General features: G+C 56.9%; 1 protein-coding gene across 2 annotated transcripts in view; it reads left to right on the forward strand.

The window, feature by feature from the left end:
* RAPGEF3 (Rap guanine nucleotide exchange factor 3) overlaps positions 1 to 20,376 on the forward strand; it is a 29,621-nt gene extending 9,245 nt beyond the window's left edge. Inside the window, exons 3-28 of one of the 2 annotated variants that reach the window (XM_018047883.1) lie at positions 5,374 to 5,427; positions 5,515 to 5,621; positions 5,821 to 5,942; positions 6,086 to 6,254; positions 6,834 to 6,918; positions 7,245 to 7,305; positions 7,392 to 7,468; positions 7,649 to 7,795; positions 8,305 to 8,417; positions 8,701 to 8,789; positions 9,087 to 9,165; positions 9,353 to 9,503; positions 9,583 to 9,665; positions 10,405 to 10,444; positions 13,193 to 13,274; positions 13,574 to 13,720; positions 15,544 to 15,641; positions 16,010 to 16,135; positions 16,222 to 16,403; positions 16,665 to 16,755; positions 16,894 to 16,944; positions 17,828 to 17,915; positions 18,244 to 18,308; positions 18,753 to 18,807; positions 18,903 to 18,974; positions 19,953 to 20,376. In XM_018047883.1, the coding sequence (XP_017903372.1) occupies positions 5,374 to 5,427; positions 5,515 to 5,621; positions 5,821 to 5,942; positions 6,086 to 6,254; positions 6,834 to 6,918; positions 7,245 to 7,305; positions 7,392 to 7,468; positions 7,649 to 7,795; positions 8,305 to 8,417; positions 8,701 to 8,789; positions 9,087 to 9,165; positions 9,353 to 9,503; positions 9,583 to 9,665; positions 10,405 to 10,444; positions 13,193 to 13,274; positions 13,574 to 13,720; positions 15,544 to 15,641; positions 16,010 to 16,135; positions 16,222 to 16,403; positions 16,665 to 16,755; positions 16,894 to 16,944; positions 17,828 to 17,915; positions 18,244 to 18,308; positions 18,753 to 18,807; positions 18,903 to 18,974; positions 19,953 to 20,071 (2,553 nt within the window). In that variant the 3' untranslated portion in view covers positions 20,072 to 20,376. The remainder of the gene's footprint in view (positions 1 to 5,373; positions 5,428 to 5,514; positions 5,622 to 5,820; positions 5,943 to 6,085; positions 6,255 to 6,833; positions 6,919 to 7,244; positions 7,306 to 7,391; positions 7,469 to 7,648; positions 7,796 to 8,304; positions 8,418 to 8,700; positions 8,790 to 9,086; positions 9,166 to 9,352; positions 9,504 to 9,582; positions 9,666 to 10,404; positions 10,445 to 13,192; positions 13,275 to 13,573; positions 13,721 to 15,543; positions 15,642 to 16,009; positions 16,136 to 16,221; positions 16,404 to 16,664; positions 16,756 to 16,893; positions 16,945 to 17,827; positions 17,916 to 18,243; positions 18,309 to 18,752; positions 18,808 to 18,902; positions 18,975 to 19,952) is intronic. The other variant, XM_018047882.1, reaches the window with a different exon arrangement.

A 21,169-nucleotide genomic window follows, 5' to 3' on the forward strand; every position in this document is an offset into this window, starting at 1 on the left:
GAAATACAGGGGTCAGGTCAAGTGCTGGGGAGGTAAGCTTGGTACTATTCTTTAAACATCACCGTGGCAGCATTCTCCTTTAGTGAGGACTGAACTGCGTGGAGTCTGTGTCTTGATCTGGGGTGAAATGGTCATGTGAACGTAGCTTGGCATCTGGCTTAGAGGGGCTCAGGGGAGAATTATGAGAAGTTTGGAGACTGTGAGATGAACGGAGCTCCCTTTGCCAGTGAAGAATATCTCTGGAGCTGCAAGAATGAGGGAAAGAGAAGTGGGGAGGGGGGAGATGGTGGATGGTGGGTAGGATATGGTTGCAGGATCCATAACATCAGGGAAGTTCTCCCCAACCACCCAGACTTAATAATTGAGTTTCTTCACCTGAGCTCTGGTATGTGTCTGTGATATGTGTGCAAGTAGGTATGGGGAGGGCATAGGGGCAAAGGGGTGGAGTTGGATCAGGTGATAGAGTTGGGAGAACCCCTTTCTTAGGAGCATTCTTTTGAGTAGAATGACCACCACCTTCTGCCTCCCTCTTCCTACCTCACCCATTTATATATTTACCAAATATAGCCATTTATATTTATCAAATGTACCAAAATATGAAGCTGAGTTGAGAAAACCAAGGCCCACCAAGATAATGGGGTCCCCCTTGCAATGGGAAGCGAGAGGAGAATCTAGGTGTCAGTCCCCAGCTGTCCTCCATCCCCTCCCTCCCTGGGTCTTACTGAGAAGGGGCCTCATTGGCCTGGGTCCTGCTGCAGATGGCACTCTGGACGGAGCAGGGGAACCATGGTCTTTTGGGGCTTAGCTGTCTGTCCCTCCCACCCCCATCCCCAGACCCAGCCCCACCCCAGGTCACTGGCAGTAGCTATTGCTTGGAGCCAGTGGGCTGGAACCCTCCCTCCCTCCTTCCCTCTCAGGCTATAATTACTTGTGCATTTCCTGTCCCTTTCCTAGCTTGTAGAGGCTAGGTGGGGAGTGGGGGGAAGGTCAGGGGCCAGGACAATGAGGTCACTGGAGGATCCCCTGGGACCCAAAGTAAGGGAGAGAGTGGAGGAGGCTGCCAGGCTGTCTCCTGACTCCCTCAGTCCCAGAATTGAAGGGCTGGTATGCGAGGGGAGGCCAGAAAGGTGGGGGTGAGGATCAGTGGAGTGAGGGATGGAATCAGAGGCACAGAAACAAGGCTCCTCCCCCACCAGGTATATGTGCATGAATTGATCATTAGAGGGAACTTAGATTTTTAGGGCTTGAGGCAGGAGCCACATCCTCTCCTGAGGACCGTCTCTGGGGAATAGGGGTGAGGTGGTTTCAGCCCATTGTGTCTATGTTTAAGAGACTCTGGGTCCCTGTGAAGCTATTAATTCTCACCTCTGGGATGATGCCTTTGGCTGAGGGGGCTCGTGTTAGGGAACAAGTGTCTGGCAGGAAATGTGCACACACAGGGTGATGGGTGGATGTTCTAAGGAGGTGGAGCCCAGCGTCCCAGGAGGACAGTGCTGGGAGTTACCCAGGCCATGGCCACCTTTAGAAAACTGAGGGGGAAACCCATCAACCTCCTGAGGCCTGAAGAGAGCACTTTCTGTTCCCATTAGACCAGAACAAGAGAAAATTAAAGCGGGTTACAGCAGGAGACCCTGAGGTTTGATACAGAAAGGACTTAACAACCATGGCAAAGTTGATGCTGGAATAGGATGGAAGAACGTCTCCTTTGATAAACTTTAGGGGTACATGAGATCTTATCGGATGTCTGGGAGCCAACACAGAAACCAGTCTATCTAGAGGCAGGGGCAAGGTCAGGATGACCTCTCGTGGGTCCCCTGAGCTTAGAGAACCCTGAGATGCTACTCTTTGAGTGATTGTTTTAGGAGAGGCGTCTCTATTCTCTAACTCAGAAAACATGCTTTCATTCAGCCTGTCCAAATGATGGAAGGAGCTGGTGTTTGTGCAGTATTTATATCCAAACTGCTATTATGAGCTTTAATCACATCAAATAATCTCACAGAAGCCCTGAGAGATAGCTACTAACGCCATCATTTCATTTTATAGATGCAAAAGCAGAAGCCCAGAGAGGCTAAGTGACAGTCTAGGGCTACACAGCTGCTAAGGGACAAGCTGGGCTTGGGTCCGAGACAGTCTGGCTGCAGAGTTCAAGTTTGTGGTGTATATTCTCTTGCTACAGAAGGTACCACTGACACTCCAGAACCTCACCCTGCTTCATGCATCCTCTCCCAGTCCCATCGCACACAACCCTGGCCTGAGACCCTAGCCGTGGCCTAAGGGAACTGGTCTGACGAGTCCCCATGTGGCTGTCTGGCTCTGTGCCTGCCCCTCCAGTGTGACTCTGACACTCAGTGACAGGGAGGGGGGTGGGGCAAGCCATGATCCTGTGCAGGGAAGCTAACTAAGACCTCTTCTTCCACCCTGAGTCCTTTTTGTCCAAACCTGACAGGAGGCGGTGGGTGAGGGCCTCCACCCCTACCCATACCAGCCGCTGCTTTCTAACTGAGAAGCCCCTAAGCTGACACTCAGGGTCATCAGATCAGGTACAGCATCAGTCAAAGTACAGCATGTCTTGCACCGTGTCCAGGTGATAGCTGCCCATCATGAAGGAAGAGTTATATTAAGTTACCATTGAGTAAGTAGTTACTGCAAAGCAGGCATGGCTTTGAATGCTCCATATTATTAACTTATTTGATCCTCAAAATTACCCTATGGGATAGGTACTATTGCCACCAACCCCATGTTATAGATGAGGAGGCTGAAGCACAGAGAGCTTTATAAGCAGCCCAGGGTCACACAACAAGCTGGTAGTGGGGAACCAAGATTTGAACCCAGGCACCTGACTCCAGAGCCTACACAGCTGACTGCAGCCCCTGAATAGCACCCCCACCATGATCCCAGGAGGTCCCCGTGCATAGGAACACGGCAGGGGTTCAGAGGGACTGTGATGACACAGATACGGAACTTCGTCTAACCCAGGACTGTTCAGACTTCCCTGCCGGCGGAACATTCCTGAGGACAGAATTTACCACTTCTGTGTCCATCGCGCACAGTGGGGGAGGCCCAGCACCGTGGAGGTGCCATGGGAGATGGCAGTGCTTAGTGGCTAAGATCATGGGCTTTGGAATCAGATGGGCACAGGGTGAATTCTGGTGCCCCTATTTACCAGCTTGAAAAGGGCAGGTTACATAACCTCTGTGCCTCCTTTTCTCTAGCCAGGAAACAGGAGACAAACACCTACTTCTGGATTAGTGTTGGTAACGATTATTCAGTAGGATCGTACATTTCTAAGCAGTTGTGTGACTCTGGGCAAGTTACTTCATCTCTCTGGGCTCCTGCTGCTTTTCTTGGAAAAATAAGGGGGATGCCTTCAGGTCTCTTCCTCAGCTCTGATGGGCCAGTGTTCCAGCTCTGAACCTCCTGCACGTCCCCTGGGGCAGGACAGGAAATGGTTGAAGCCAGGCCTGCGGATCTGAGATCTGAGTCTTGCCCAGCCTGGCCACATGACTGGGCACCTCCCCTCCTGATGTGCCCTCTAGGGTCAGAATAATACCAGGAAGGGAGTGTGTGCTGGAGCTTGGGTCCTGGACACCAAGGGGCTTTGGGGGGACTGGGGCCACCTGGGCACTCTGACATGAACAACAACAAGTCGTTAGCACTTGGCACTGTTTGTTCCAACACAGGAGGCTGGCCGGGTAGCATTCCTGCCCTTCCTCCCTCCTTGGCTCCTCCTTCTCTTTTCCTGTCCTATTGCTGAGTCTCCAGGGCCATGTCTGGCCCTAGAATGGGCCCCATGACTAGGGTAAGTATACCTTTGGGACACCTAGCAACTTCCGCCCGGCACTGGGCCAGGCGTCTACGCATGTTGGACCTCAGGCCTCTGCCCAGTGCACAGTGGGAAGATGCTGGGACCAGGGGAGAGGGCTCTGGCCCCAGGCCAGGTCCTCTTCTGGCCCTGAGTGCTGATAGGGAGGCATTGCAGAGAAGGAAGGGGACGGAGAAGAAACAGGCAGGTGTACTGGGTGGAGTGAGACCAAAAATGTGAGCACTTCTGGAAGGGGCTTGAGTTTATCCCTGGCTGTCTGGCTATGTGTCTGAGTTACCACCTCTAGAGTTTTGTTTCCTGATAAGTCAAGGAGGACTGACCTTGCCTGCTCTGCCTACTTCCTGTCTGATCCCAGGCCAGAATACTGGAGTGGGTAGCCTTTCCTTTCTCAAGGGGATCTTCCCAACCCAGGGATTGAACCCAGGTCTTCCGAATTACTGGCGGATTCTTTACCAGCTGAGCCACAAGGGAAGCCCATTCTCTATGAATTCAGATGAAATTACGAGAAAGACATGCTGTATGAACTGTGCAGTGCCTGCCTTTGGGAGGCCTCCTAAAGGGTAGAGCATCCTGCTCAGGGGTGTTCACAAATTCCAGTCCTCAGGTGGTAGGAGAGGAGCGTGAGAGGCTTTTATGGCCAACATCCCAGGGCGAACAGGCCGGCGAGTCCTGCATGGCCTGATGGATGCCAAGGGCAGGGAACCTCGTTTACCAGTGATTCTACATAAACCCCATTTCCAGAGCCATCCCATGTTCTGCCAAGACTGACTCACGTTTGCAGGGCTAGGGACTAGCAGCAGCATCTCGGAGAATAAAGGGCCTTCCAGCAGGCCGCCGGCGCTGTGCTTCGCAGATGAGTAATGATAACTAACGTGCACATACAGCTGCATGTATATGCCAGTCATTGCTTTAAATGTTTGATCTCTATTAACTCACATAATCCTTTCCAAAGCTTGAGTTGTTATTATGAATGTTTTATAGATTTATAGGCAGGGAGAGATTAAATCATGTATTCAGGGTTACATGGGAGCAGGGACTGGAATCCAGGAGTTGGCTCCAGGGTTTGTGTCTTCAACTACGAGGCTGCACCGAGGTCCACAGAAGGCAGGAGGTTTGTCCATAGTCCTGTGACTGGGGACCGACCCTGGTTCGGCATCAGGCCGTGGGTCTCTGGACCTCTTGAGCTGCTCACTTCCTGGCCTTCTTATCTCATGTCCCCATGCTCCCCCAGATCCACTGTGCCCCTCCCTCCCCTACACGCTGAATTACCTGGATGCCTGGGTACACTGGGCACTGAGGAAGCAGAGCCTGGATCTTATCCCTGGGGATGCGCTGATGGTGTCGTGAAGACACGGATCTAGTAATAGGGCTGCAGGGTGGTGATGAGGCAGATGCCTGGCATATGGGGAGTTGCCCAGTGAGTATTTGTTGAACCGTTAGCTAAATGAATGCTTGGAGTCAAGAACTGGGCCGGGGCTGGGAGTCATGGTGGAGGGGCCTGAGAGCTGGGTTTCAAGGCCTGGCACTAACAGACTCCCCACTGCCCTCAGACGCCACTCACCAGCAGTGAGGAGTCCCTGGATTTCAGTGTGAGCCTGGAGCAGGTATGAGTCCAGAGGGGTGGGGCTGGGAGGGGGCCCGCACGCCTGGACTCAGGGCTTGAGCCAGCTAGCTGTGCCTGCCTCCCCCAGGCCTCCACGGAGCGGGTGCTCAGGGCGGGAAAGCAGCTGCATCGACACCTCCTGGCCAACTGCCCCAACCTCATCCGAGACAGAAAGTACCACCTCCGGCTCCACCGGTGAGTGGCGGCCCTGGCTGCCTCCTCGCCCGCTTCCCCGCCACCCCCAGCAGTTTTCTCTCCTTTTCACTCTGCCCAGGCTTTGGGCCCAGCCTTGGGGCTAGCTCTAGAAGGTGCTGTTAAGATGGACTTCCTCCCTCCCCGCTCTCCCTCCTGCCATCTGATCTCCTTTCCCTGCCCTGTCCCCTTCTCCTCCCAGGCAGTGCTGCTCCGGCCGGGAGCTGGTGGATGGCATCCTGGCCCTGGGGCTGGGCGTCCACTCCCGGAGCCAAGCCGTGGGTATCTGCCAGGTGCTCCTGGATGAAGGCGCCCTCTGCCACGGTGAGCCTGAGCCCCGGGTGGGTGGGCACCCAGTGCCAGGCAGTCCTGGGGAGCAAGCCTGTGCCAGGCATCTCCATGGAAGCCTCATACCTATGTGGCCTCAATTTCCTCTCCTCCCCCTCGCCTGGGCCTCTGCCCCACAGTGAAACACGACTGGGCCTTCCAGGACCGAGATACCCAGTTCTACCGTTTCCCGGGGCTGGAGCCAGAGCCCGTGGGTGCCCATGAGCTGGAGGAGGAGCTGGTGGAGGCTCTGGCCCTCTTGTCCCAGCGGGGACCCGATGCCCTGCTCACGGTGGCACTTCGAAAGCCGTAAGTGGGCAAAACCCCGCTCTCAGACTCCGTAGTTTCCCCTCTGAGGGGGAGTGAGCCCCGACTTCTCCCCGACCTCTCGTGGAGGGATAGGACCCTGGCTGGACCCGAGGCCTGAGCTCTGGTCTGCACCTGCCACGGACATGCTGTGTGATCTCGAGCCCTCCTGCCCCCTCTGAACCTGGTCCTTCCTCTGTAACTGAGGCCGTGGGGCCTGTGGCCTCCAGGGACCCTGCCCCCTCTGAGAAGCATCCGCGACCAAGACAATCATGGCAGGTCTGGGTTCAAATTCCAGTTCAACTGGCTACTAGCTCTGTGTCCTTGGGTTTCTGCTGGCCAGCTTCCTCTTTTGTCAAAGGATAACGATAGCCCACATCATGGGGTTGTTGTGAGGGTGGAATGAAGTCATATGTAAAGTGCTTGGCCCAGCGTCTGGCACATGGTGTGCTCCCATCAAAGGCTGGCCTGTTACTGATGAACAGCCACCGCTGGGGCCCCGGCCAGCCCAGGCTGAGTGGGTGCTGTGGCTCCCCACACCTGGCTTGTTCATCACTTCTTCCTGGTCCCCTGTGCCCGCAGCCCTGGTCAGCGCACAGACGAGGAGCTGGACCTCATCTTTGAGGAGCTGCTGCACATCAAGGCGGTGGCCCACCTCTCCAACTCGGTCAGCCCCTGACCCCGCCCCACCTTGCCCTCCCTCAAACCTCCCTTCCTGTGACCCCTGCTAGGCCAGAAGACACCCCCCTCCCCTTCCACCCGTGGCCTGGATACTTCAGTCTAATGTCTTGTCCCCGGCATGGCATCCTTGTCTGAAGGTCCTTCTGGCTCTCTGTGCCCATTTCTTCCCCTGCTTTGTCTCCTGCTGAATCCCAGGTCACCTGACTTCATCACAGCTCTGTCCCCCGAGTATGCGTGGCTTTGGACCTAACCTCCTCACCTGGCCCCTCGTCCCTGGACTCGCCTCTCTGACTCTCGTCCCCCTGCCCATAGGTGAAGCGGGAGCTGGCTGCAGTCCTGCTCTTTGAACCGCACAGCAAGGCAGGAACTGTGTGTAAGTCCTGCCTGGACGTGGGCGGAGGCCACAGGGAAGGAGCGATGGGTGCCTGGGGCATGTCTGATTCGTGCTGCTTCTCTCAGTGTTCAGCCAGGGGGACAAGGGCACCTCGTGGTACATTATCTGGAAGGGATCGGTCAACGTGGTGACCCATGGCAAGGTGAGTCTTCCCCCATGCCCAGCCCCTGGGGCAGAGCTGGTCTCTGGTCCTTGTCCTTGTGGGCAGTGCCTTTAATGGACCCAAGGCTGCCGGCCTCTCAGGTCTCCTCCTGCTTTGGTGGCTCTGGATCTGTCCCGGTGAGGGCTGGGGGGCTGGGCTGTAACTCGGGCCTGGCTGCAGGGCCTGGTGACCACCCTGCACGAGGGAGACGACTTCGGACAGCTGGCTCTGGTGAACGATGCACCCCGGGCAGCCACCATCATCCTGGGAGAAGACAACTGTCATTTTCTTCGCGTGGACAAGCAGGACTTCAACCGTATCATCAAGGTGCTGCTGCTGGGGGTGGGGAGGGCAGGGACATGTGTCTGGAGAAGTGGTGTGGGGCAAGGAGTAGGGACCAGACGGAGACTTTAAGGAGTAGGGAGAGGTCGGAGGTGGAAACCTTGGGGATGATGGCTGGAGGAGGGAGCCCAGCTCTGAGTGTGTGAGGAGGTGCGTGGCTTGCTGAGGAGGCTCAGTGAGCCGTGGGAGACCAGGGGTGAGGTTACAGAGGGGTGGGGGTCTGGGGTGCAGGGGGAGGCAGCGTAATGGAGGGTGGGGTCCATAGAAGGAGCACTGGGAGAGACAGTGGAGGAGGGGCTCAGGCTGGGGGAGAGGCAGCTGTGAGGGACAAATCTAAGGTCGTGGGTGTTGACTAGGGCAGGAGAAGGGTTGTGGGTCCTTGTGGGAGCCTTGTGGGGCTTGGAGTTTGGAATGGGGGAGGCAGGGGGAGAGGCCCTAGGATGGGTAAAGGAGTTGTGGTATGTATTGAGCACTGGGTGTGGCTTGTTCTCCAGGACGTGGAAGCAAAGACCATGAGGCTGGAAGAACATGGCAAAGTGGTGTTAGTGCTGGAGAGAACCTCTCAGGGCACCGGCCCTTCCCGTCCCCCAACCCCAGGCGGGAATCGGTAACACGCCCGCCATGCTCCCCTCTCCATACTATCTCTCTTGCCCACCTTCTCTCCTTCTGTTTCCCGGGCTTTACTCCCTTCTCTGTGTCATACATCTGCCCACAGTGGGTGGAGAGGCTTCCAGGGATTAAGATGCATCCCCCGAGTCCCCCCTCCACCACATGGGGTGGGGAAAGGGCTGGCAAATAGGGACGAGTGATACGATTAATTCTTGATGTCTGCCCCAGCTGCGGGAGGGGGAGTCTGGGCTCAAGTGCTATGGACCGGCTGTTTCTGCCAGGTATACGGTGATGTCTGGCACCCCAGAGAAGATCCTAGAACTTCTGTTGGAGGCCATGCGGCCTGACTCCAGTGCTCATGACCCAACAGGTAGGGGCAGGAGACACCCTGCCTGCTTTCTGACTCAGAGGGTGGTCAGCACCGCCTGGAAGAGGGCCAGGCACCCTGCATCTGACCTCATCGGGTGCTCGATTGGTCTCTTTGGTCAGCTGGCCCGAAGTTTCCGTTTCTGTGTTCTTGGCTTGTGTAGGAAGTGCTGTGACAGGGACAGGGTGTCGCTGCTCCCTGGCCTATGGCGGGGTTGGTAAAAGGGGTGCCCCGGTTGTGCATATACTTGAGCTCAGGAGACTCGACTGCTGAGTCCCTCACCTGTCCCCTGCCTTACAGAGACATTCCTCAGTGACTTCCTCCTGACCCACAGTGTCTTCATGCCCACTGCCCAGCTCTGTGCTGCCCTCCTGCACCAATATCCTTCCAGCCCTGGGGGTGAGGATGGTGTGTGGAGCGGGGAGGGATCCCCCGAAGCATGGCTGTACTGAACCCTCCAGGCCCAGCCCATTCATGGGCTCCGGGTGTCCTGTCCTTCCTGTCCCTGTTCCTGAGGGTGGTGGGTGGTCCTGTTGGACACTGTGGTTCCCTTGACTGGGACCCACCTTCCACGCGGAGCCCGCGGGGGGCAGCGAGCAGGAGCGCAGCTCCTACGTCTGCAACAAGAGGCAGCAGATCCTGCGGCTGGTCAGTCAGTGGGTGACCCTGTACGGCCCTACGCTCCGCACCGACCCTGTGGCCACCAGCTTCCTCAAGGTACCTGGGAGCCAGGAGGGGCTGGGCCGGGTTGCCCGGGGTGGACACGGGGGTCTCAGTGAACCTTGGCTTCCCCCAGAAACTGTCGGACCTGGTGAGCAGGGACGCCCGGCTTAGCAACCTGTTGCGGGAGCAGTGGCCAGAGAGGCGGCGACACCACAGGTGATGCTTTGGCTCAAGGGAGCTTGTCACAGGCGGGCAGGACAGGCTGTGTGGCAGGAGCTGGGAGCACCGCCTTGGGGGGCAAACACGTGGCTTCAATCCAGCCTGCAGCCCTGCAGCCGCGCCGCCCTGAGCCCGTTACCCCACCCCCAGGGCTCCTGCTCCTGGCTGTAAAACCCTGTGCTGTGCTCGCTTGTCTAGTCCTGCTCATCTCAGCGAGTGTTCTCACCAGCTGCACGCCCTCCCGTCACGCGTCCGTCCATGCTCAGGCAGCCCACAGTCATTTGTGCGTCATCTTCCCACTGCCCTGCACACCTGCTCTGCTCACTGGCTCCTGTTTATTGCTGAGCACCCTTGGTGCCAGCTCCCGCCTGCTCTACTCAATTTCCCAGCCTTTACCTCACGCTCCCAGACCTTCCCACCCTCCCAGGCCTCCTGTGGGGGCAGCTGGGGCTCGGGGAGAGCTCACGTGTGGCCTCCCTGACCTGACACCACACCGGGTCCCTTTCTCCCTTGAGCTCCTTCCCTCCCCTGATAGCCTGGGAAAATCATAGGATCCAGGGGCTGGATTTCAATTGTGCCTGTTCTGGGTCATCCTCTCCAAGTCTGCCAACCTCTGAGCCTCTGGTGACGGTGGAGGGAATCCAGAGCCTGGTATTCTTCTGCACTTGAGCCTGCATCGTCCTGCCTGCTGGGGGACCCTGCCCCCAGTCTCACCTCCCTCTCACTTGCTCTACAGGTTGGAGAACGGCTGCGGGAACGCGTCTCCTCAGATGAAGGTGTCCGACCAGAGTGGGCTCCTCATGCCTCTGCCGGGTCCCTGCTTTCCCCGTCCTCCAAGGACCTCCAGGCCCCTCTGCATGGGAAGGTCCCCCCAAAACACAGGCACATCCTTGGTCTGGGATAGGTGATCATGGAGCTCGGGCTGCGTGTGACGCTGGGGCTGGGCCTTGCAGGAGACAGAGGTCTAAGGTCACTGCTCCCCATCCCCACAAGGGGTTTATTCCATCTGGTCATGCTCACGTACAAGCTAAGTTGCTTCAGCTGTGTCCAACTTTTTGCGACTCCATGGACTGTAGCCCGTCCGTCAGGCTTCTCTGTCCATGGGATTCTCCAGGCAAGAATACTGGAGTGGGTTGCTATGCCCTCTTCCAGGGGATCTTCCTGGAGATCTTCTCTGACCCAGGGATCGAACCCACATCTCTTATGTCTCCTGCATTGGCAGGCAGGTTCTTTACCACTAGCACCAGCTGGGAAGCCCCCTCATGCTCACAGCTCGAGCCAGTTAGCAGTTCCCTCCTGGCAGGTGAGGGGTGGTGCCTGGAGGCATCTTGGAAACTCCGGGGCTCCTGGGGGCCAGTGCCATCCCCAGCAGTGGGCTGGGAGAGGAAAGTGGGAGGAGGAGTCCTGAGTGGAGTAAGATTTGAAGAATGGGGTGGGGAAGACTGGGAAGGTAGGTTGGGGCCGCCTGTGGAGACTCACAGTGAGAATCACACCCAAATGCCACATCTGGGCCTGCAGGGCCCAGCTGGCTCTCCCACCTCATCCTGCTCGCTTCTTCCTCTTGACTCCTTTTCTGCTGAAGGTGAAGCTCCCTCCCTCCCATCTCCTGCCCCCACCTGCCGGCCCCTGGCCCCCCCCATCTCCCTGTGAGAGCCCCTCCCCGACTGGCTCACTGGCTCCTCTCCACGGGGGTCCTCAATGGTTTTCCTCAAAGCCTTGTCCTAGTGGAATTGTTCTCTTTGTTTAGCTGTCTCCTTGCTAATTGTCTGCTGGTGACCCTCACGGCCCACTAGAATGCTGGCTCCATCCCTGAGGGGCCTTCACCTCTTGCTGATGCTCAGTGAAGAGCAGGCGGCATGCCTTAGGTGCCAAGGATGCTGTGCAGGGTTGGGAGAGCCACCCTGGCCTCAAGGGGCTCACAGGGAAGTGAGGGACAGAGCTACAGAGCAACCTCATGCTGAATAAGGACAAAGATGGGGTCTCTGGAGGCAGGAAGGAAAGGGCTGAAAAGGAAAGTGTCAGGGTCAGGGAGAAGTGACTGCTGGAACCGAGAGATGCAGGGAGAGAGGATGGAGGGAGAAGAGGCTGCAGGCAGGTGTGGGGAAGGAAGCCTGCCTCCTGATGGAGCCCTGGGGGGCCAGAGCAGGTGGGGCCCTGTGGGCCCTGGAAAGGTGCCTGGCCTTTGTCCTTTAAGCACTGCAAGCCATTGGAGGTGTTTGAGCCCAAGATTGACAAGATGGGATTTGTATATTGAATAGGTCAGCTGGGGAGCCTGAGCTTTATTCAGCAGACAGTGGTGGCCTGGACACTATGATAGGAAGGTTAATCTGGCTCTGGTCAGGCAGATGGGAGTGGGAGGGAGGGAAGCACCCGAGAGGCAAGGCTGGCCTTGCCGGAGAATAGTTGCACTGTTGTAGTAGATAAGGCGTGAGGCGATACGGGCTGGTGGATCTGGGGATGGCCTGGGCTGCGGAAGGGGGACACAGAGACCCTGGAACTAGATGATACTCTGTGGGGAAGTGGGGGAGGGGAGCAGGGGGGAGCAGGAGCCTTGAACCCAGGGGAATGGCCAGAAGAGTAGCCTGGGAGGCGGGATGAGGGCATCTGAGGAGTGTGTCGAGTTTGGGGTGATGCAGCACAGATATGGAAGACCCTGGAGGCATTTGAGACCAAGGTCTGCAAGAGAATTCAGTGACCAGTGGTATGGTTTTAAGAGTCTTCCATATGCTGGGGGTGGAGAGAAAGGGGCCATTGGTACATGATGCTGAGAGGAGCCCTGAGGGGAGTGCAGAGCTCTGGAAATCCAGGGAAGAGCCATGGACCAAGGTCTAAACCTCATCTGCCTCTTTCAGAGTTGGGAGGAGGAAAATAGTACAAAATCTGGAAAGAATAGTCGGTAGGCAGAGGAGCTGTGTGAGGGAGGCCTTTAGGCAGTGGGGGCCCCCAAGAGCCCACTGTGGTGGGGCCTTGGAGGAAGTGTTATGGGGCAGCTAACACAGTTGAGTGTTGGTGGACAAGAGCATGGGGGAGGGGGACCGGGGGGTGGCAGGTTTAGGATTTTAGGGCCGCTTAGCAGCTGTGCTGCTTTGGGTATGTTACTTAAGCTCTCTGAGCCCTCACTGATTTTGTCTGTAAAATGGGGATAATAATATTTTGTCAAAGGGCTTTTGTGCATATTTAGATACTTAAAATAAGCATATAGAAAATAGCAAATGGTAGCTGAAGGAGGAAAAGACCAGGATCAACAGTTGCCTTGTGTTCATATTAGAGAGGCTCTGGACCCATTTGGCAGAGGGGGTAACACACATATACAGGGGCACAGACTCATTCTGAGCTCTGCTCTGTCTTCCCCGGCAGCCTCGGTCCCCAGGTCCCCAGCGCTTTACCTGTCCCAGGTTTGCGGGACACCCAGATCCCTTAGGTGGTGTGTGTGCTGTGCGGGACCCACGCTCCGGGTGACAGGCCCCTCCCCGTCCCTGCATGCTCTCCTGTGTCCTCTGGTCCTTACTTCCTCTCCTTCTCAGGCCCGGAATGTTCCCGTTTGGCTCCCCAGCCAGGATGAGCCTCTCCCCAGCAGCAACTGCGCCATCAGAGTTGGGGACAAAGGTTGGTGGTCTGAGTCAGCCAGGGCAGAGCTCGAGCCCTGCTCTCATCACCTTGACTTCGGGGTGCCTGGCCCAGATGGCATGTTGTGCTCATCGGGGCCTCTGTTTCGGGGCCTTGGCTCCTCCCCCCTTGCTCACCTCAGGCTCTCCCACCTGCCTGCCCAGGCTTCTCCTTAGTGCTGTTGCCCCCCATCCTTGAGACCCTCCCTCCCTCCCTTGCTGCAGTCACTGCCTTCTCCCTGCTGGGGCAGGGAGACCAGGCAGCTCCCTCCCACAGTTCAGTCCCATCTTCCTCTCCAGTCCCCTACGACATCTGCCGGCCAGACCACTCCATGCTAACCCTGCAGCTGCCTGTGACGGCCTCAGTGAGAGAGGTGATGGCAGCGTTGGCCCAGGAGGACGGCTGGATTAAGGGGCAGGTGCTGGTGAAGGTCAACTCAGCAGGTGGTGAGTTGTGTCTCTGGGTAGGGTGGCCCCAAGGGAGGGGGCCCCCCTCAGAGCTGTGCCCACCCCCTGAATTAAGATCATCACCATCTCTGTCAAGGTTAATGGTAGTTAGCATTTATGGGAGGCTTATTACATCTTACTTATACATATTACGTATAAGTCTGGTATGACTCTTTGTGACCCCATGGACTGTAGCCCACCAGGCTCCTCTGTCCGTGGGCTTTCCCAGGCAAGAATACTGGAATGCGTTGCTATTTCCTGCTCCAGGTGATGGGCACAGACCCAGGGACTGAACCCACGTCTCCTGCTTGGCAGGCGGATTCTTTACCACTGAGCCACCAGGGATGCCTCACATTATTACCATGCTTACACATTTATTTAATCCTAATAGCAGTCTTATGAGATAGGTACTTTTATCCTGTTTTCAGACAAGGAAACTGAAGCTCAAATGGATTCAGTGATTTTTCCCAGGCTCACCCCTTGAGTGCATAGGCAGACTTTGAATTTAGGTAGTTGCTCATTTAGTCCATCAACATCTTTGAGGGTCATCTATGGGCCAGCAGCATGTTAGGAGGCAGAGGTACCATGGCAGGTAAGATGAGCAGCTTGATGGTTTAGAGCCTAGACTGTGGACTCCCAGACCCACTGCTTACTGAGTATATGATCCTGCCCAAGTTGTTTGACCTCTGTGAGCTTCCATTTCCTTGTCTGTTGAATGACCACTGTAACTACCTATCACCTAGGACTGCTGTGGCTATTAAATGAGCTACTGTGTTTGAAGCTCTTAGCATGGGACCTGGCATAAAGTTGGTGCTCAGAGTATGGCAGCATGAGGATTATTAAGACCTGCCTTTAGAGAACTTGGGACATTAAAAACCACTGTTATCCATGAAAGACACAGCATGGGTATGACAGCGGGAGCCCAGGGTAAGCAGCTGGCCATCCAGAGAATAATGGCAAGGAGTGGCAGGGAGACCAGCAAAGCCTCCTTCAGGAGGGAGAGATGATGAGGGCACTGGTGCCTGTGTGCTCCTCTGGGAAGCACTGCCCTCTGGTGGCCACGTGGAAAGTTGCAGTTGTCCAAACCCAGTGTTAATTGAGACCCTACATGCCATGCTCTGTTTAGAGCACTGATTGTTTTGATGGACACCTATGTTAGTAATCAGTATTTTATTACAAACTCCCTTATTTGTGTATATATTTCCTTGCAAGTCACATACATACGTTCCTACACTGTTGCTACGTGATCATAGAGCAATACACAAAGCAAATGCAAAACAGGTAAGAAAAATCAATATAAGTGCTAATATTTTTTTCCTGGACGCATGGAATGGTCTTGTGTACCTTACTTTGGAGGCTTCTGGTCTAGGGACTGAGGACTCAAACATGACTGAAAACACAGTCCCAGTCCACAAGAGCTGATGAAAATCCACACGAAGATTTCTGTAAGGCATTTCCCAATTTTCAAAGGGCTTGTATATGTATCATATCCTTATAGCCACTATTTATATCGGTGAGTTCATTTGACTGATGAGTAGTCACGGGAAATCTTGGTGTCTGCTTTTGAGAAAGGAGGAAGCTGGGACTCAGGGAGGCTCCAGCGTTGCCCAGTGTCAGCCTGTCTCACCAAGACTCCTCTTTCATTGTCCTCTGGCCATGCTACCGCTGTGTGTGTGTGGGCATGCACATCTGTGCATTTAGAACACCTGCCTAGGACTCCAGTGCTGCTACTGGGAGACCTCTTCCAGCCTCCACCCCGCCTCCGGTTACTCCCTGGCCTCCTTCTCTGTCCGCACCCAGCACAGCCTCTGCTCTCTTTGCAGATGCCATTGGCCTGCAGCCAGATGCCCGTGGTGTGGCCACATCCCTGGGGCTTAACGAGCGGCTCTTTGTTGTCAACCCACAGGAAGTGCACAAGCTGGTAGGGCCAGGCAGGGCGCCAGGGCCCCGGGAAGGGCTGTTTTGGGTGGGTGCTAGGAAGGGGCCACATGGAAAGGAGAGCAGGGCTTGGCTCTGGCTGCATCTAAGGAGGAAGAGAGAGGATTGGGCCTCGGCCGATGGAGGAAGTCACAAGGGGAGAACTGTTGGGAGCTCTCAAGTGGGAGAGGGGCCCCAGCACTGGGGAGCTGTCAGGGCATGCCTCCTTGGGGAGCCCCTCCACCCCTGCAGCACCTCTGCCCTCCTGACCTTCCTCCGGCCCTGGGCACAGACTTTTGGCCCCAGACTCTCTCCTCCCACCATGCCCCCTGGACCCCCCAGGCAGCCCTCTGAGCACTCTTCCACCTGCAGACCCCACACCCCGAGCAGTTGGGGCCCACGGTGGGCTCTGCCGAGGGGCTGGACCTGGTGAGCACCAAGGACCTGGCGGGCCAGCTCACGGATCATGACTGGAGCCTCTTCAACAGCATCCACCAGGTGCTGAGGCGGAGCGGAGGGGAGGAGTGGGCGATGGGGACGCCCCGCCCTCTGTGCTGACTTCGCAGTGCTTCCCCCCTGCCCAGGTGGAGCTGATCCACTATGTGCTGGGCCCCCAGCACCTGCGGGACGTCACCACCGCCAACCTGGAGCGCTTCATGCGCCGCTTCAACGAGCTACAGTACTGGGTGGCCACAGAGCTGTGTCTCTGCTCCGTGCCCGGCCTACGGGCCCAGCTGCTCAGGAAGTTCATCAAACTGGCAGCCCAGTGAGTGCCGGTGGGCTGGGTGGCAGAGTCCCATGGTGCCTTTATTTAACCCCCCATCTGTGGTCGGAGTGCGGCCAAGTCTCCCACCCTCGTGCCTGCCTAGGGCCCCTGGAGCCCCCGCCTCCCCACACCATACAGCTCCAGTCCCTGCAAGGGCAGCACTGGCCTGGCCGGGTCTTGTGCTGTGGCTTGGGGTGGTGTGGGTGTGGGGCTCTGTGTGTGGCTGCTTCCCCTGAGGGTCTCTGGGTCTTCTGTTCACAGCCTCAAGGAGCAAAAGAATCTTAATTCCTTCTTTGCCGTCATGTTTGGTCTCAGCAACTCAGCCATCAGCCGCCTGGCCCATACCTGGGAGGTGAGTGCCATCTGCTGGGTGGGTCAGGGCCTCCCCACCTCAGTCCTTAGTTAGGCCCCTGCCTGTCCTGGGCGTCCTGGCTGGGAATAGGGCCCACACCTCACAGCAGTGACAGCCTCGCCTGCCTCTCCTTCACAGCGGCTGCCCCACAAAGTCCGAAAGCTCTACTCAGCCCTCGAGAGGCTGCTGGTGAGTGCTCCCCGCCCCCACCACCCTGGTCCAACCCCCGGCTTCTTCCCCACAGCACCCCTGCCTGTCCTTGGTCACTTTCCGGGCTTCCAACCCTGGGTCAGGGCCTGGTTCCCTTTGGCCTGTGGCCCTGGGGGGCTGGCTGAGAAATGCAGTGTTAGCACTATGGGGGTCTGTGTATTGTATTATATGCCTCAGCAGGTGTATAGGGGCCCGTGTGGCATTTGCTGCGGCATTTGCTGGCCCTGGGGTCTGAGGTGCCAGGGGACCACCAGGGGGGCGCTGACCTGCCTCAGGACCCAGGAAGCAGGTCTTGACCCAACTCCCATGGTGTTCTGGGGTCTGTCAGAGGCCCCTCAGGAGACTCAAGGAGCCTAGGCCAAAAAACGAGGCAAGAGTTGAGGAGCTGAGCCCTCCACTCCCGGGAATTGTAGCGGGGGTAGCGAAAGGTGTATAGCTTTCAGGAGAGAACTCGTGCAGGCTGCTTTCATTAGCAAGGCTCCAAGAGCTCCTGAGGAAAAAATTGTCCTCCTGGGGCTGAAGAAGTTCAAAGGGGTGTACCCACTAGAGAGAGAGGGAGAGAGGGAGAAACGGGCAGAAAAGTTTTCCAGGAATCCTCAGAGCCCCTGTGACAATGTCCATGAGTGTCTGGGGGCTAACTGGAGGCCAGGAAACTATGTCATGCATCCCGGCATCACAGCTCCAGCCCCTCTGCCTGCCGCACAGCCTGCCTTGGGGAGATCTGGGGTCGAGGGGAGGCTAAGCTCCAAGGAGTGCGCACACGGCCTCTCCTTGGCGGGTGGGCATTTGGTTATGCTGTGGCATGTAGTAGGTCATGGTGTGCGGGACCCTCTCTCTCTCACTGTGGCTTCTTCCCTCTCAGGACCCCTCGTGGAACCACCGAGTGTACCGTCTGGCCCTCACCAAGCTCTCCCCTCCCCTCATCCCCTTCATGCCCCTTCTTCTCAAAGGTAAGGGCACCAGCGCCTGCCACCCTGCTCCCATCCCACCCGTCCCTGCCCCAGAGTGTCCACCTGACCCTCTGGGTGATTCCAGTGTGCCAATGCCCTGGGGCCACAAAGGTGAACTAGGAGTTCACCAGATAGAAGCAGAGTTAACACATGCAGACATTAGATGGCTGATGACATGAGGCCTAAGAGATATAAAGAAATTGCTCCGGGAGGTTAGCAGGGAGGAAGAGGGCCACGTGGCGTCCCTGTTATTGGTCCCTCACCTTTCCTTGGCTGCTGGGAGGGGAAGGAGTTTGGGGACCTATGAGCAAAGCCCATCTCTTTGCAGACATGACCTTCATCCATGAGGGAAATCACACATTGGTGGAGAATCTCATCAACTTTGAGAAGATGGTGAGTCCAAGGAGAGCAGGTGTCTGAGGCTGGAACAGGTTGGAGGCTGTGACGATGACTTTGGAAGGGGCGGGGGATGAGAGACGGTCCAAAGTTGTTCTCAACAATATAAATATGAAGACTTCCTTTAAAATAGCCCCTGTCTTACTCCATTGCATGCCCTCAGAGGATCTGGTCTCCACCAGGGAATGGTGGGGTGATGGCCTCAGCTATCTCGCCCTTCAACCAGAATCCCCTCCCCACCAGGTCTCCTCCTCTCTAAGCCCTCCCTTACTTCTGTCTTCCCAGTGCCTGGTTCCCGCTGGGTCTTTGGGTGAGCTGGGGTGCAGCAGGCACAGCCCATCTCCTACAGCCGCTGATGCCTAGAAGCATTTCAGCTGTCCCCTAGGCCAGGCCAGGGCCCCGTCCCTCATATCAGGTCTCATGTCCTTGCTTGACCCCCAGAGAATGATGGCCAGAGCTGCACGGATGCTACACCACTGCCGAAGCCACAGTAATGGTGAGAGGGCAGATCCTCGGTGGGCGCCCCTGAGTGATGTCCCCTGCAAGGCACCAACTTGGTCTCTTCTCACTAACTCCCTCCTCACCTCCCAGTGCCTCTGTCACCGCTCAGAAGCCGAGTCTCCCACCTGCACGAGGACAGCCAGGCGGTCAGGGTTTCCACGTGTAAGTGAGGGCAGGGGTGGGTGCTGACAAGCTGGCCATGGCTGGCTGGCACTTACAGGCACATCCATACATGAAAGGGCTTCCCCGGTGGCTCAGATGGAAGAGAATCTGCCTGCAATGAGGGAGACCTGGGTTCAATCCCTGGGTTGGGAAGATCCAGTATTCTTGCCTGGAGCATCGCATGGGCGGAGGAGTTGGGCGGGCTACAGTCCATGGGGTTGCAAAGCACGATGGTGATAATAGTTCCTAACAGCTGTATGAAGTAGGTAGAGTGTTATCCCCACTTAAAGGTATACAGTGGGCTGGGGCCTTGAAAAAACGGGTGGAAGCCGGAGTGAGGTAGAGCTGGTTAGATAAGCAGTTAGACAGAGCTGGGACCCACACACTCCTACTCCAGACCTGTATTCTTTTAATTGGCCTTCAGTTTGTGTGAAATGGGATTAGTTGTAATCTACAGTTCATACCACATCATCATCATTATCTTACTTTATGTATGTATCTATTCTGAAAATAAGATGAGCCTTTCTGGACCCAAGCCAAGCTTGAGCACACTGACAATAATTTCCATCTCCCTAGTGGTGGTCCCCTTTCCTGTTCCCTTGCCCCTCCCCACCCAGGGAAACCAGTATGCTGAATTTTGAGTTACCCATTTCCTTGTTTTTAAAAAATAGCTTTATCGTGTGTACATATAATTAAATATACATATACATATATCTTTAACATATCTCATATATATATTATGGCAACAAAATATTCTTTAGTTTTCAGTTTTTGAACTTAGTAAAAGGGGTATGAAGCTGCATATAATTTGGGGCCCGTTTCACTGTGCTGTTCTGTCCCAGATGGGGGGTGGGGTGTCTTCCAGATTGGCTGTGGGAAGCAGCAGGCTGGGTGGCAGAAGGTAGGAGGGTCGATTTGCCTCTTGGAAGGGGGAAAGGTGGGCTCTACAAAGTGCTGACCGCCCTCCCTGCCCCCCAGGCTCGGAGCAGTCCCTGAGCACCCGGAGTCCCGCCAGCACCTGGGCTTACGTCCAGCAGCTGAAGGTCATCGACAACCAGCGGGAGCTGTCCCGCCTCTCCCGGGAGCTGGAGCCGTGAGGAGGGCCTGGGCTGGAGCAGACACTGGCCGCCAGGAGAGCCCGGGGCGCGCCGGGCCAGGAGGCCCAGGGGCTGGCCGAGCCAGGCAGGGCTCTCCAAGGACTGGACCTGAGGCCCGGGAGCGGGCAGCGTGGAGGCACCCGTCCCCCGCGATGACTGGCGGCCACGGAGGACCTGCGGATGGAAGGAGCCGGGGCCCAAGGCCAAGGAGTGGGGGGCAGAGAGGCCCTGGAGTGAGCGGGAGAGCAGCGCGTTTTCTCTCTTTGTATTCAACAGAGAGCTCTCCACAACAGGATTTTCCCAGATTCTGCGCTCCTGGCTCTGTTGTCCAGCCGTCTCTGGCCCCTGGGGTGTGTTTCCCTGGTGGGCTGAGTGTCTGCACGTGTGTAGCAGGAGCAGGCCCTGCCTGGGGAGGCAGCGGGTGGAGGCGGGGAGCAGCAGCGCTTTTGTTTCCACAGCCTGGGCGATAAACAGCTGGGTGTGGTTAGGGCTGTTTGTCCAGGAGCGGTGGCCCCTGAGGAGCAGTATTGTTACCCTAAGTGGACAGAGGCTGTGTTCTCCAGCCAGCCCCTGGGGGCGGGGCAGGTAGGGCCAAGCCCCGCCCCCTGCCCGGGATGGTCTCTGGGACCGGCAGGGCTCCATGGCTGACTGCATCCAGGCCTCAGCCCCCGCCCCCGCCTCCCCCGGGGAAAGGGGCTGTGGGAGCCTGCAGCCCTGCGGGGGGCTGGTCCAAGTGGCCCTCAGAGTGGCCCTCAGCGGTCCACGGCGGTCTGAGAGGCTGCTCCTTCCTCCCCTCCCTCTCCACTTCCTGCCTTCTGCCTCCGGGCCGCTGGGTGGTGCTCTGAGCGGAGGCAGTGATGCAGAGGCGGAGGCTTCCGGGAGTCACATCTCTCATCGGTGATGAGTGGGCCCATCAGCTCTGTCGGTTTTGAGTCCTCCACATCTCCCCTGGTAACCAGCCACACGTGAGGACCCTCCTGCACAGGGACCCTCACACGAGGAAATTCCAAGTGGGACAGCCCTCTCTGATCCCGTGGCCTCGAGCCTTGGCAGGGTGAGGTGCACTGCCTCACCCTGAGAGGGACTCTCAGCCTTGGA

This window comes from Capra hircus, chromosome 5 (assembly GCF_001704415.2).
Source record: "Capra hircus breed San Clemente chromosome 5, ASM170441v1, whole genome shotgun sequence".
Classification (NCBI taxonomy): domain Eukaryota; kingdom Metazoa; phylum Chordata; class Mammalia; order Artiodactyla; family Bovidae; genus Capra; species Capra hircus.